General features: G+C 46.3%; 1 protein-coding gene across 2 annotated transcripts in view; it reads right to left on the bottom strand.

Annotated features, from left to right (window-relative positions):
* The window catches only part of ZDHHC14 (zinc finger DHHC-type palmitoyltransferase 14), a 348,932-nt gene that overhangs the window by 90,228 nt on the left and 243,774 nt on the right, over window positions 1-14,930 (bottom strand). For both annotated transcript variants that reach the window (XM_049904518.1, XM_049904527.1), the window contains exon 3: window positions 1,526-1,684. In XM_049904518.1, coding sequence (XP_049760475.1) covers window positions 1,526-1,684 — 159 coding nt within the window. The remainder of the gene's footprint in view (window positions 1-1,525; window positions 1,685-14,930) is intronic.

Raw genomic sequence — 14,930 nt, 5'->3', positions numbered from 1 at the left:
TGGACCTGGTACCAGATCCCATAGGAGCCCTGTTGCACAGTGGTTAAGCACTAGGCTGCTAACCAAAAGGTCAGTGGTTCCAATCCACCAGCTGCTCTGAAGAAGGGTGCGGCAGTCTGCTTCTGTAAACATTTACAGCCTTGGAAACCCTATGGGGCAGTTCTACTCTGTCCTATAAGGATACTATGAGTCTGAATCAAGTTGAAGGCAACAAGTGTTTTTTTTTTTTAGTTTACCAGATCCCAGGCTCTCCACTACAGGCTACTTACACAGGAGGAAGACTGAACAAAATTCTACACTATTCCATTTGGGGGTGGCAAATGCTACATGCGGTTTATCTTTGTTTGTAAAGCCAAGACAAGGTCTGACAGGGAAAACACGGACTTTGTACCAAACTATAGGTTATTAACATTAAGATAAAGTAAATATGAGACAAATACAAGGAAGACTGCATTGTTAAATGTATTTTTAAAAGAAGAACTGATGCTAAAACTTCTACGGACTCAAGAAGGATGCTGGCAGTCAATCACATGCTGTGGCAAGAAACCAGGTTTGCTCTGAGGTGTCTTCGTATCCTTTTGGGTGTGAGGTAACAGGATTTCCACACCTACTCTCCCAGGAATATCCTTGGTAACTCCTACTAGAGGTAAACCACAGTCTTCCTGAGTGTGGCAAAGCCTTGGTCCCTTTCCTGCTATGCTTCCTGTAACTTGGGTCTCCCATCACCTCCTTGCCCATCTCATCTCTAATGAGCTCATGTCCAGGAAAGATGGTCTGTGGTTGTGGTTAGGAGCTCTCAGCCTGAAGTGACAGGAGGTTCTGACCAAAGGGCTGTCACCTTTATCTGTTGGAGACGTAGTGGGTCAGTGGGGCCTACAGCTGGGTCCAGTTTTATAGCTGAGGACCTCTAAGTAGGCACTTACCTCTGCCTGCTTCCTAGTTTATGCTGGAGAAGGTAAGCTAACAGAGCAGAAGGCCATGATGGTCTCTGGGAAGAGTCCACGTCTTAACTGTCAGCCTCAAAAGAGGAAGGCTCCTGCTCCTTGGGTTTCCAACATTACCAGCTCTCTTTGCCAAACACCCCTCTGAGGAGAAGGGTTGTCTGGAGAGAACTGTCCAAGGAACACCCAGCTACAGTGTAGCCAATCCCTCGGACAACAAAGGGCCTACAGATGATCTGGTTTATTTCAGATGCCCGCTGACCTGGGAGCTCAGAGAACAAGGCCCCACACTGGTCTGTGTGATGTCTGTTTTGGGGAGGAGAAGATGGTGTACTGGTGCAAGGGGAGTGGCAGGACGTAAAAAGAAAAGAAATAAAAGGGGAGGGTTGACAAGTCTAGGCCTAGAGAACAGGATCAGTGGCAAGAGCAAACTCATGGAAATATTAACCACGATCGAACGTGTCCCTCTCTAAGGATGAGAGAGAACTGCATGCTGGCTTTCTTCAGCACAAAGACTCTATTTAGAGAAGAGGGTTAGAATGTGAGCATTCCGGGCGCAAGACAGGCCCTGCCCTTCTACTCACCTACGCAGTTATCACAAAGGCTACAATGGGAGGCACGAGGGGGCCGGAAAATCTTGCAGGTGAAACAATACTTAAGTTTCACGGTCTGGCCGTTGATGATGACTTCTTTGGTTCTGGGGGGTGGGCGGTACCCCCCTGAACTGGTGCCGTTTGCGATATCTGCAGAGGAGAGAAGAGCACACACCCTTAAAATGATCACTCGACCTCAGGGCTCTCCTCACTGTCACTGCAGAGTCCATGTGTGTCAGTGAAGCGGGCACACGATGCCCCAGGGACAGACCGATGGGGCGGGGCACAGGTGGCTGATGGCCCGCCAAATTCATGCTCCTCGACAAGGTTTGGCGCCTTCATCCAGAAGGGGCTGTGCAGCCAGGACTCAGGCTTTGCTATTTCTGAACAGGTGGGCACAGTCACGTGACAGCTCCAGCCACTGGGAGCCAGCACAGGTGCCCTCCCCCCAGCCCCACCCGCTCTCCTTTGCTCCCCTCCAGACCCTCCAGAGCGACCTTGGAAGCCACCCACCTAGCTTGGTGGCGCCTTTCTCACCTGGGATCCCTGAATGAAGGGCTGAGGAGGGCAGACCCCCTGACCTGTTCAGAGGCCATCCTGTTCCATAAACTACTGTTGTTGTGTGCCAACTCGCAGCGGCCCCAGATGACAGAGATAAACTGCCCCACAGGTTTCCTAGGCTGTAATCTTTAAGTGAGCAAATTGCTAGGTCTCTTCTCCCCTAGAGCGGCTGGTGGGTTCCAAACGCCGGCTTTTCAGTTAGCAGCTGAGTTTTAACCACTGGACCACCAGGGCTCCTTATCAAACCTCTATTGTGTTGAGTCTCTCAAGTGTCGGGTCTTACTTGTTTCAGTAGTTAGCGTCTCCCTACAATGCCCTGGCTAAGGTTTACAGCAGGATCAGGCGCAGTGGTAGAATTCTTACCCTTCATGCGGGAGACCTGGGTTCGATTCCTGGCCAACGTACCTCATGCACAGCCACCACTCATCTGTCAGCGGAAGCTTGAGTGTCGCTGTGATGCTGCACAGGTTTCAGTGGAGTTTCCAGACTAAGGCAGACTAGGAAGAAAGGCCTGGCAATCTGCTTCTACAAATCAGTCAATGAAAACCCTGTGGATCACAGAGGTCTGATCTGCAACTGACTGTGGGAATGGGGCAGGAGTGGGCAGCATTTCCTTCTGTTGTGCATGGGGTTGCCATGGGTTCAGGCCACCTCCAGGGCAGCTAACAACAACATGTTCCTCTCTGATGGTGTACCCCAAATCCAGGCCAGGCATCTCTTCATTTGATGGTGGCCTCCTCAAAAATGCTAGGTATGGGGTGAGGGAAATATATATATTTTTAAAATATGTTCTTAAAAAATCATTAAATGTATATTTTTAAAAATCATTAAATGTATATTTAAAAAACCATTTACTATTTTGCTTCTTGTTTGATGATTTTATTGCTTGACTAGCATCTTTTACATTGAATTTTAGAGAACCAGTTTTAAACATGTTAAAGAAAACACCAACATGTATATTTAAATTTTTTTCATTTTATCCTATATCCTGGTGCTCATCCCCGATTTCACATTAGAATCGCCAGTGGAGTTTTCATAACTCCCCTAACACTATACCCTCTCCCTGACCAATTAAGTCAGAGTCCCTTGTGGCAATTTCTAATGTGCTGCAGGGTTGAGAATCCCTGCTCTACAGGAAGATAAAACATCCAGTTTTATTCTCAGCTGGACCCCCAACGGCCCTACTGAAACCAAACCAAACTAGCTGTCCTCAAGTTGACTCTGACTCGGTGACCTCATGTGTGTCAGGGTAGAACTGTGCTCCATAAGGTTGTCAGTGGATGACTTTTCTGAAGCACATTGCCGGGGCTTTCTTCCAAGGCACCTCTGGGTAGAGTCAAACCCCCAACCTTTCAGTTAGCAGCCAAGTGTGTTAACCATTTGCAACATCCAGGGAGAGCCCTATTAGGCTTGCCAAAAAAGAATGTGAGGCAGCTAGTTGTCCAATTAAGAACAGGAGGCCACAGGTAGATGGAAAATAACAAGAATACTAGTGAGGGCCTTAGCTGAGACTTCACAGGCTGATAAATACAGGGGAGCAGGCTCTGGTATCTGATGGCATTCCTGGGGAACTGTTTATAGTCTTTCTCCCAAAACAGAGCTGATAATATCAAAGGCAGCTGTTCAGGTTGGTTAGTATACATTTAAAAGAACACACAGAGAAGGAGCTCTGGTAGCGCAGCAGTTAAGCGCTCACCTGCTAACTGAAAGGTTGGTGGTTCAAATTCACTAGCCGCTTTATGGGAGAAAAGACCTGGTGGTCTGCTCCCATATAGATTACAGCCTAGAAAGCCCTATAGTGCAGCTCTACTCTGTTCTATAGGGTCTCTATGAGTCAAAATTGACTCAACTGCAGTTAAGTATCAGCACGGATGGTTTAACCAATAAGCAAGGTAAGCTTATGCATAAGGCATCAGCAAAACAGGGGAACAGTTGTCTAAACCAATGACCCATAGTTGCCAAGCAGGACATAAGGAAAAGTGAGTGCCACAGTGGGCAGGAACTGGCAGGGCACTAAAGGCAACTGATACCAGTTCCAGGGTGTCAGGCTGTGTGGCTGGCAATAAAGTTCACGAGGGCACCCCCGGGCAAGGTTGTTGAGGCTGTGAGGCCCCTACCACTTCAACACCTTCGTTGACATCTGTCTCCTACAGTCCCCTCCTGTGTAACTGAAACCCCTATCTTGGTGGTTCTCTTGGGAGTACACTATTTCTTTCTAATAAACAAGAGGTGGGGGCGGGCTGTTGAGTCTAACTCTTGGTGCGTCCACCCAATACGCAACTGATCCAACATGACACATTATATTAATGCCATACTATATATTAATACGTTGTATATAATAACAGGTCTCTGATCCATTCTGAGAGAACTGTCTTGTACATCCACGTCTGCTGATCCAGCAACTCCAGCCAGGAGGGCCAGCACTGCTCTTTGCCACGATATAAACACAACGGTATGCTCTTGTGCACATCCTGGTAAACAACCAGTGGGAACTCCAGTCTCAGATGATGCACAAAGTGAGGGAACTCAAGTAACTCAACCACTGCAGTGAATTCAATCAAGTTACTGTTTAACAGTATAGCATTTACATACAGAGTTATGTCATAAGTTTTACAAACAACAATATTTATAATTCCAAATTTAAATTTGTTTGGAATACATGCAGATGCAATCTACCATCCAACCAAAAACCAAACCCCGTGCCGTCAAGTAGATTCCGACTCACAGCGACCCTATGGGATAGAGTAGAACTGCCCCATGCGGTTTCCAAGGAGCGCCTGGTGGATTCGAACTGCTGACCTTTTGGCTATAGATCTTAACCACTATGCTACCAGGGTTTCCAGTATAATACTAAACCCACTGCCGTCGAGTCGATTCCAACTCATGGCGACCCTATAGGACAGAGTAGAACTGCCCCATAGAGTTTCCAAGGAGCGCCTGGTGGATTTGAACTGCCGACTTCTTGGTTAGCAAGCAGCTGTAGCACTTAACCACTACGCCACCAGCGTTTCCAGTATAATACTAGCTGCATTTAAAAAGAAGTTGCATGATGAATAGCAAACACACACACATACATATATACACGTATATACATATAACTCACATATCCTGTTTGAATGCATGAGTAAGCAGGGGGGCACCACAGTTATCAGTGTTTAGGGTCCTCACATGCCTTAATCCAGCCCTGGGTATGAGATAGCCACAGTTACAACTAACTTCTGTAGATTTCCAAGGTGGTAGTGAAGCTTTTTTTTTTTTTTGTGAAGCAGGCAGTCATGAAAGGGTTATTAACCATCCCATAATAGTTGTTTTTCAGCAAAGTCTACTCTTGCTATGTTTTGGTTACAACTTTTACTGCAATTAACCATGATCAGTGGAATCCCCAGGTTTGTTCTCTTCTCCTGGCAGGAGGCCGAGTGGCAGGTGCACTGACTCTGAATCAACCCACTATATGACCTTCCCGGGGTGGCGGTAGCGAGCCAGCGGCTTTTTTTTAGGGCCCTGTGGCAGTATTTTTAGAGCTGTGCGCAGACACTCATTCACTAAAATTATGCAGCCTCTGGGTGCATCACGAGACCGAAGATCCTCCCCTCGCTGGTCATGCATATGTATGTCACTCCCTATATAAGGAGCAAATCTGTCCTGGTTCTGGGAGCTGGCAGCCTTAGGTCATGAGGCCCAGCCTGTCTCCCAGTTTGCAGACTGTGAATAAACCTTTCTATTCTTCCAACCTTGTGTCTGGCTGGCTGGAATTCACTAGTCTGCTTGACAAGAACCTATTAGTTGACAGCTTCAGTTGGAGTGAATCTTCTTGTCTACTCAGGCCCCTCCCACAAGCTCTTCCTTCAGGAAAGAGGTTCTCAACCTTGGCAGGGAATTAGGTGAGATCTTTAAAATCCCTGATAGCTTGGGCCTGCCCTCGAAGATTTCAGGATCTTTAAAAGCTCCCCAGGTATTCTAATCCACAGCCAAAGCTGAGAGCCCCTGCTTCAGGTCCTGGTCACTCCGAGTGGCCCAGCGGCATCTGCATCCCTGGAAGCTTGTGAGAAATGCAGACTGTTGGGCCCCAGCCCAGCCCTGCTGACTCGGGGTCAGCACTATACCAAGATGCCCCAGTGACTCCTGCCCTTTAAACTCTAAGAACTACTGCTTCTTCTTGTTAGCTGCCACTGAGTCGGCCCCCAACTCATGGCAACCCCATGTACAATGGGATTGAATTGCTGTGACCCACAGGGTTTCATTGGCTGATTTTCAGAAGTAGATAGCCAGGCCTTTCTTCCTAGTCCATCTTAGTCTGGAAGCTCCACTGAAACCTGTGCAGCATCACGGCAACACGCAAGCCTCCACGGACAGACGGTGGTGGCTGCACACGAGGTGTGCTGGCTGAGAAAGAAGCCGGGTTCCCTGCATGCTCTACAGTACCCAGAAATGCTCCCTCATCCATACATCATTCATACACACCTCTCACCCTCACACCCCTCTTGATTATGCACCCAAATACACTCACTTGTGTGAAAAAGAACAAAGAGAACACAGCTTCACTCAGATGAAGGGGCCACGTGACAAAACAGCCGGTCACCCAGGCATTCTCATGCTGATCCCACGGTGACTGAGCACAGCGGGTGGATCTGAGAACTGCACCCTCCGCCCTCATCAGGGCTGCCCTCCCTCCTGACAGAATCCACAGCTCACAGGCCACCCCAGTCTTCCAGAAGAGACTTTCAGAGGCCTGCAAACCTCCCACTGGCCCAAGGCTTTGCTGTTTATTAAAATACTAATCCCAGTGGCAGGGCAAACAATGTGAGCTGCAACCAGCCATTTACTTTTCAGAGAAAAGGGAAGTTCCACAAGCAGGCTGTAAAAGGAGAAGACATGGAGTTCTAGAACATGCAAAAGAGAGAAGGCAGAATCCCGGCAGAGTCAGATGCCACTTCTACTCCATCCTCCCTGAGGACCAGCCCTTCTACCTAATCAGCTGTGGGGCTGCCCCAAGGACTCTGGGTGGCCTGGCACAGCAGGAGACCCTTTCTTGGAGTGTGCCCCCTGCCTGGCACCCCAGGTGCTGGCCTTTCTAATGGTGCTAAATATAGCCACACTGGGAGAGGCAGCCAGGCTCCAACAGCATCTACACTGAGAAGAGGGAGCGTCTCAACTGATTCTGGAATAAGAAGACAGGAGAGACGACACAGCTGTGCATTCCTCTAAACGTAAGGGTGGAAATGGCTGCTGTGAACACATCAAAGATAAGGTCAGGGCTCTGTGGGGGCCAACTGGGTGCCACTCAGGCCTCAGTGAATAATTTGGTGCTTCCCTGGCCTTAGGCCAGCTTTGAATCTGCTCTATTCAGCTCCTGCAAACATGAGTAGAAAAACAAGAAAGTCAGATAGAGATTTTTCTTTTCTTTTTTTTTAAATTAATCCAGTCAGTAAAATTTGTGTCAGAAAAGTTTGAAAACTAAATAGTCAAAGCAAATATTAAAAAAAAGTAGGAACGGCAAACTTAATAACACAAGAACAGGTACTGAACAAGCCTAGTTCTGAGCAGCCATGACTGGGAAAAGTTGTTTGCTAGCACTCCTTCTGTCAAACTCCTGGATCCTGAAGTTCCAAAGCACAGTTCTGAAAGATTAAAGGGTTGATACGAAGTGTCCTGAAGGCTGGAACTCCACAGACACAGAAAACGGAAGCTGAGGCATTAAAATAAAAACATCAAGAAAACAAAAGCTCTTTGATTAAATATTTGGAAGTCTCTTTATGTAAAAGAAATGCAAGAATCAGAAGGCTGGGATTCTAGACACAGATATGCCATTAAGTAACTGTGGGGCCACAGAACTAAGAAAAAAAAATAAATAAAGTCAACTAATATTTATTAAGTACTTGTTATTAGTTGCCATCGAGTTGGCCCCTGACTCATGGCGACCCCATGCCCAGTGAAATGAAACAGAGCCTGGTCCTGCGCCTTTCCCATTATCAGCTGCTGTTTAGATGGTTGTGACCATAGGGTTTTCTTTTTCTTTTTTTTAAATACTTTATTTAATTTGCTGTTGTTGAGAATACACACAGCAAAAACATACAGCAATTCAAGTTTCTACAGGTACGATTCAGTGACTGACAACATTCTTCGAGTTGTGCAGCCATTCTCACCCTCCTTTTCTGAGTTGTTCCTCCCTCATTAACATAAACTCACTGCCTCCTAAGGTTTCTATCTAATCCTTCAAGTTGCTATTGTCAGTTTGATCCCATACAGTTAGATCTTAAAATACCATAATGCTAAGGGCAGACATTCTTTACTAGTTAAGCTAACTTACTGTTTGGTTTTAAGAAGACTTCAGGGCGTATTTTTCATTTAAAGTTTAAAGATTATCTTTGGGTAATAGTTTTTGGGGTTTATTCATAAGGCTTCATTGGTTGATTTTCAGAGGTTGGTCACCAGACGTTTCTCCCTGGTCTGTCTCAGTCTGGAAGCGCCACTGAAACCTGTTCAGCACTGTAGCAACATGCAAGCCCCCACGGACCGTGGCCACTCTTAAGTGCCTACTATAAGCAAAATCATGGTGGCCTGTGTATTACAGAGCAGAGCTGCTCCACAGGGTTTTCCTGGCTGTGATCTTTATGAAAGCAGGTTGCCAAACCTTTCTTCTGTGGTGCTGCTGGGTGGGTTGGAACCAGCAACCTTTAGGAATGGAGCACAAACTATTTGCACCACCCAGGGACCTAGGTCACCAGGAGTTGGAAGCAACTTGATGGCAATGGGTTTTTTTTTTTAAGCAAAACACTGTGTCAGATGCTAAGGAGGACCCACAGATGAGCAAGGCGTGGCTCTAGTCTGGGGAGGGGCCCAGGAGGAGTCTGCTGAGGCTTCTTGACAAGGACAGGGTGCCTCCTGGCCACCATCTTGCCACCTGGGCCATTCCGGTCTATTCTCATGGCCCTTGGGGTCAGCTTTCCACGTGCAACCTGATGATGAGGAGACCTGGGCCTCTCCCAAGGCACCCCAGGTGCTCCTCTTCTCTCCCTATGCATGACCTTACGGAGTCATGCTCAAAACAGAGCTGACTCCTTGCACTTCGCTGAGGGGCGATGCTGCTTCCCGCATCCCGGCATTGCACGTGACGTCTCTGCCTGGGCTTCCCTTTCCTGCCATCTGCCTAGATAATTCCGGTGTCTGAGGCCCACTCCCCGAGCTGCATTGCTCATTTCCTCCTCTGGGCTCTTGCTGATTCAGTTCATCTACTTATTCAGTCAGTCTATGTTTACTGTGCTGGTACGACGTGCAGGGCTCTGTGCTGCGAGCTGGGGACACAGCAGGAACGAGCCAGGCTGTCTCTGCCACATGTTGTCTGCAGGTGGGAGGAAGACCCCGTACCTGATAGTACACCTGTCACGGGTTTGTTTACATGGCTCCCCTAGATGCTACCTCATCTTCATGTTCCCACTGACCAGCAGAGGGTCCCACACACAGTAGGTACTCAAGAAATACCTGCTGCTGCTGCTGCATGAATGACCAATTGCTCCGGCAGGTAGGGAGGAAAGATGCTGGGATCCACAGGACTGCTGTGTTCTACACCTCCACACCCACCCGTGAGTCCCTGCCTGCTGGGGACTGAATTGTGTCCCCCAAGAAAGACATGTTAAAGTTCTAACCCTTGGTACCTGTGAACCTGACCTTGTTTGGGAACAGCATCTTTGAAGATGTTTTCAGTTAACATGAGGTCATACCTGACTAGGGTGGGTCCTAATCCCATCAGCGTGCTGTCCTTGTATAATGAAACTTGGGAAGCCGGAACTCGATGGGACTGCCTTGCTTTTCTGAGTCTCTCAAGTTTTCTGCCTTTGACAAGGTGCAGTCTTACCACTTTTCTATCACTCGTTTTAGTGGAAAATATTTGAGTTTCCCTTCTCTGACAGATTTCCACCTTACACAGGTTCCGGCTTTCACAGGTTTTACTGTAAAACAGAAAGGAGACAGACAGATGGAGGAAGGACACCACGTGATGCTGTAGCTGCAAACCAAGGGATGCTCAGAGCTACCACAATCCAGGAGAGAAGCACGGGACAGATTTTCCCTTAAAGGCTCTGAGGGAACCAACAAGGCTGACATCCTGATCTGGGACTCCCAGCCTCCAGAACAGTGAGGCAGCACACTCCTGTTCTTATAAGTCCCCCAGTTTATTAGGGCAGACCCAGGAAACTAATGCAGGGCCCTCATCTGCTCCCACGCCTGGTGGCCTCCAGGCCATTCTCTGTGCCATGATGCCTCCCTCAAAGAGAACGCCTCTCACAGGCCATTCTCCTACTCCTCCTCCACTGTGGAGAAGTAGCTGCTGACCCAGCACTGGTCTCCCCCAGCCAGTCCGTGCCACCTGAGGGGTGCTGGGTTATGTGGTCAATGTCTACCAAGGCTTACCTGAGGCTTCTGTTTCTTTCACTTGACAGATTCAACCCCTATCCCAGACCTAGAGCTTTCAGCTGTACCTGCATCCAGAGCCAGAGGTGAGTAACCGGGCCTTGAAACCAAGGGCCTCAAATACCCACCTTAGGAAAAAAAGATGTTTCTGTTCAATGTTCAGGCTGATGCCAATGGCGATTATTTAAGCTTTCTCTCATCCATGGACGTTATGAAATACCCATGGCATGACGGGCGAAGTAAATGGTGGTGTTCCGGCTCTTACTACTGTTGTTGTGTGCTGTTGACTCCAACTCATGGTAACCCTATAGGACAGAGTAGAACTGCCCCGTAGGGTCCCAAGATTGTAATCTTTATGGAAGCAGACAGCCACATCTTTCCCCCATTGGAGTGGCTGGTAGGTTCAAACCACTGACTTCTGGTTAACAGTCGAGCATTTAACCACTGTGCCACCAGGGCTCCTTGATCCTGCTCTAACCCTCCGTTATTCTGCTTGTTTTTGTTTTTACTGTTGGCAACAATTGTGCCTCTGCTTCCTAGGGCTGCTTTTTGTGGTTTAAATATAGCTCTTGAAAAAGAATAATCTCAGTCTGCAAATAGCTAATGGTTAAAGAACACTAGAATTTGGGGACAAACCTCTAGTATTCTATAAGTTTCTGTGAGTCAGTATCTCTCAAAGGGCATTTTTAGACACAAGTGTTTTGAAAGAAAACTTAAAAGCTTGAAACAATCTTTTCCTTCTTAAAGGTTTCCCCACCCCAAATTGTTGGGAGTTGTTGGCTCTGAGGCAGAAATAATAACAGCACCTTTGTCCAGTGCCAACCTCACAATCAGACCTACGTACAGAGAATTAGGAGACCCAGGGCAAAGGAAGGGAAGGTTGTTCAGTGTGAACTCGGGGACAAGAAACTTCCCGTGGATGCTACTGCACTCCAAGAGAAGCCCTGGGCTTGCCCAATGTCTCCGTAAGTAGGTGGTTGGTACCCGTACCGTTGTCTTCGAGTTGATTCCAACTCATAGCGACCCTATAGGTTGTTGGTTATATGCCTACTATTCCAAACTCACTTTCCAAAATACAAGTCATCTTTTCTCAAAGGAATAGCAGCAGGGTGTTCACATCCTGAGAGACCCCTCTCCTGACTTACTGATTTCTACCCCAAATTCAGGGGCCAAATTGCTAACTACATTTTATCATCCAAGATAACTGGGTTCTGCTTTTTTAAAATGCAAAGGGATCACTGCAGCACTTTTCACAACAGCCAAGAGGTGGAAACAACCAAAATGCCCATTAAAAGATGACTGGGTAAACAAAACGTGGTATGTACACACTATGGACTACTACTCAGCTATAAAGAGAAATGAAGTCTTGATGCATGCTGCCACATGGGTGAACCTTGAAAACATCACGCTGAGCAAAATAAGTCAGTCGCTAACCAAAAAATCAAATTCATTGCTGTAGAGTCGATTCCGACTCACAGCGACCATATACGACAGAATAAAACTGTTGCATAGGGTTTCCAAGGTTGTAATCTTTATGGAAGCAGACTGCTATACCTTTCTCCCTTGGAGTGGATGGTGGTTTTGAACTGCCAACCTTTCAGTTTGCAGCTGAGTGCTTTAACCACTGTGCCACCAGGGCTCCTGTCAATCACAAAAGGATAAATACTGTATGATCTCACGTATATGAAACAAGCAAATATATAGAAGCCAAAGATTATTAGTGATTACCTGTGATGGGAGGGTGAGGAACACAGGGAGTTTTGGCTTGGGGGCACTGAGTTTATGTCAATGGTGGTAGAATAATTTGGAAAAGGGTAATGAGGATGGCTGTACAACTTGAAGAATGTTATCAATGTCACTGAATTGTACAGGCAAAAATTGTTAAGAAGATATATGTTCTTGTATGTATATTTTTGCCACAATAAAACTAAAAAAAAATGCTAAGGGAAAAAAAAATCACAGTTCATAAAAGGTGCAGATTCAGACTCATTCCTTTACCAAGAGGATTGGGAACAGTGGCGCTCCTTGCTGCCTTTAATCCTTTCATGAACCAATCATTTCCTGCTCTGAATTTTTTGTTGCTACCACATGTTTTCATTAATGGAAGCATGCTGAATCAATGAGTATGAATTTTTGGTAGGGTGTGTGGATTTTTTTTTTCTTGCCTCCTCCCACAAGCCTACCCTAAATGTTTATTGGGTCTATGGGTATATACATGTAACAAGTAAAAATTTTCAAAATTTCTATTTTTCCTACCCAAAATTCAGACACCTCATACAATGGCCCTGTAAAAACACCAATTTGCAGCACACACCCATTTCTTCAGTTTCAAGGAGTCATAAAGGCCCCTGCCTTGTGGCAGCACGCACCGTCACTGGTGCGGAGGCTTCCCAATAAACCTTCAGAGGCAGAAAAAGTGCGTGGTCCCTAGAGGTAACTGTGAACATGAAAGGGTTAAGTGTCATCGATGTTAACCAGGTGACGGAGGAACCACCAGAGGGGTGGGAACCTCTGAGAATAGTAGGTATGATGATAAAGCACTTCAGCATCATGAAATGGGTCAAAAGGAAAACGTGATTTGCTTTATACGCAAATCTTCTTGACTACAGGTAGTCCCCGATTTACGACCTATTCGAGTTACTACAAACCTCATTTAAGACCATTTGTTTATGTGCATATTAGAGTTAGTAATATGTACTACATACAAAAAAGATCACACTTAATGGTCTGAGACTAGAGGGACCCCGGAAGACATGGCCTCCAGACTCTCTGTTAGCCCAGAACTGAAACCATGCCTGAAGCCAATGCCTCAGACAAAGGTTAGATTGGACTATAAGATCTAAAATGATACTCCTGAAGAGACGGCTTCTTAGCTCAAGTAGATTAAAAAAAAAAAAATTACATGAGACTAAATGGGCAGCTCCTGTCCGGAGGCGAGATGAAAAGGCAGAAAGGGACAGGAGCTGGTTGAATGGACACGGGAAATCCGGGGTGGAAAGGAGGAGTGTGCTGTCACATTATAGGAAGAGCAACTAGGGTCACATACAAATTTTTGCATGAGAAACTAACTTGAACTGTAAACTTTCACTTAGAAAAAAAAAGCACAATAAAAAAATATATATTTGTACTACATACAATGTTGCAGCACGTAACTTGCTGATATTATCATTTGCAGATGTTTATATGTAATGTTTCCAACCCCCAAAGACAATAAAGATCGAATTTATAAAGATACTGAAAATAAAAAACAATAATTATGAAAACTAAAAAAGAAAAAAAAAAAAGGAGGTATTCGACTTAAGTCAAAACCGACTTACAATGATCGTCGGAATGGAACCTCGGAACCTCGGTGTAAGTTGAGGACTATACGCCTATCTACGGTGTTTGCCGGGGTGCAGTGCAGCTGTTTGATGCTGCCGACATACGGTTGTTGGATCTAACACATCTTAAACGTTCATACGGCTCATTTTGTTCGTGCTCTGCAGCATTTAGGACTTAAACCATCAATCTTAGAACGGCTGCTCTGATATGAAGTGAAGGAAGATAGGTTACCTGAAAAGCAATTTAACAAGAGCCCTTAGCTCACAGTTTGCAGACTTCCAAGCTTACAGGAGAATATTAGCCACGATTAGATACCAGACAAGTCAACTCCTATGAGCAAATTTTGATCAGTCTGTAGACATTGGTTAGGTTTCCTTTCCAGATGCAAAAATGTCAATATTTTCTAATATTGGATGCAAAAGAAGTCCCTGGACAGCAGCAGCTTGGTCTTTATAAAGGCTTATAGAAGAAAACGCATACGAGGGTTGTGCAGTGGTGAGGGCACCCAGTCCCCTTCCCCAATTAAAAGCTTTATTATTGGTTTATCGTAAAGATCTTCTGGCACTGATACCTGAGGTGAGGCTGCCTATGGGCACACAGCAGGCAGAGCCTGGGTGTCTCCTTGGCTGGGCAGGGAAGACAGAGAACACCTACTGCTATGGATGGAATTGTGTACCCCCAAAATATGTGTCGGAATCCTAACCCCATTCGTGTGGATGTAATCCCATCTGGGAATAGGAGTGTCTTTTTATGTTGACGTCTTAGCTATCTAGTGCTGTGGTAACAGAAACAGCACAAGTGGATGCCTTCAACAAACAGAAGTTTATTGTCTCACAGTCTAGTAGGCTAGAAATCCAAATTCAGTAGCCAGCTCCACGGGAAGGCTTTCTCTCTGTGTGTCGGTTTTGGAAGAAGGTCCTTGTCATCAATCTTCTCCCGGTCTAGGGCCGTCTCAGCACAAGGACTCCAGGTCTGAAGGACAGATGTGCTCCTGGCTCTCCTTTCTTGGTGATAGTCAGGTCCCCATGTCTCTCTGCTTGCCTCTCTCTTTTATATTTCAAGAGACTGACCCAAGACACAACCAAATATTACAGATTGAGTCCTGCTC

The sequence above is a fragment of the Elephas maximus genome, chromosome 1 (genome assembly GCF_024166365.1).
Source record: "Elephas maximus indicus isolate mEleMax1 chromosome 1, mEleMax1 primary haplotype, whole genome shotgun sequence".
Lineage (NCBI taxonomy): Eukaryota > Metazoa > Chordata > Mammalia > Proboscidea > Elephantidae > Elephas > Elephas maximus.
Note: the sequence above shows the minus strand (reverse complement) of the source record. Positions and strands in the feature narration are given on the sequence as shown.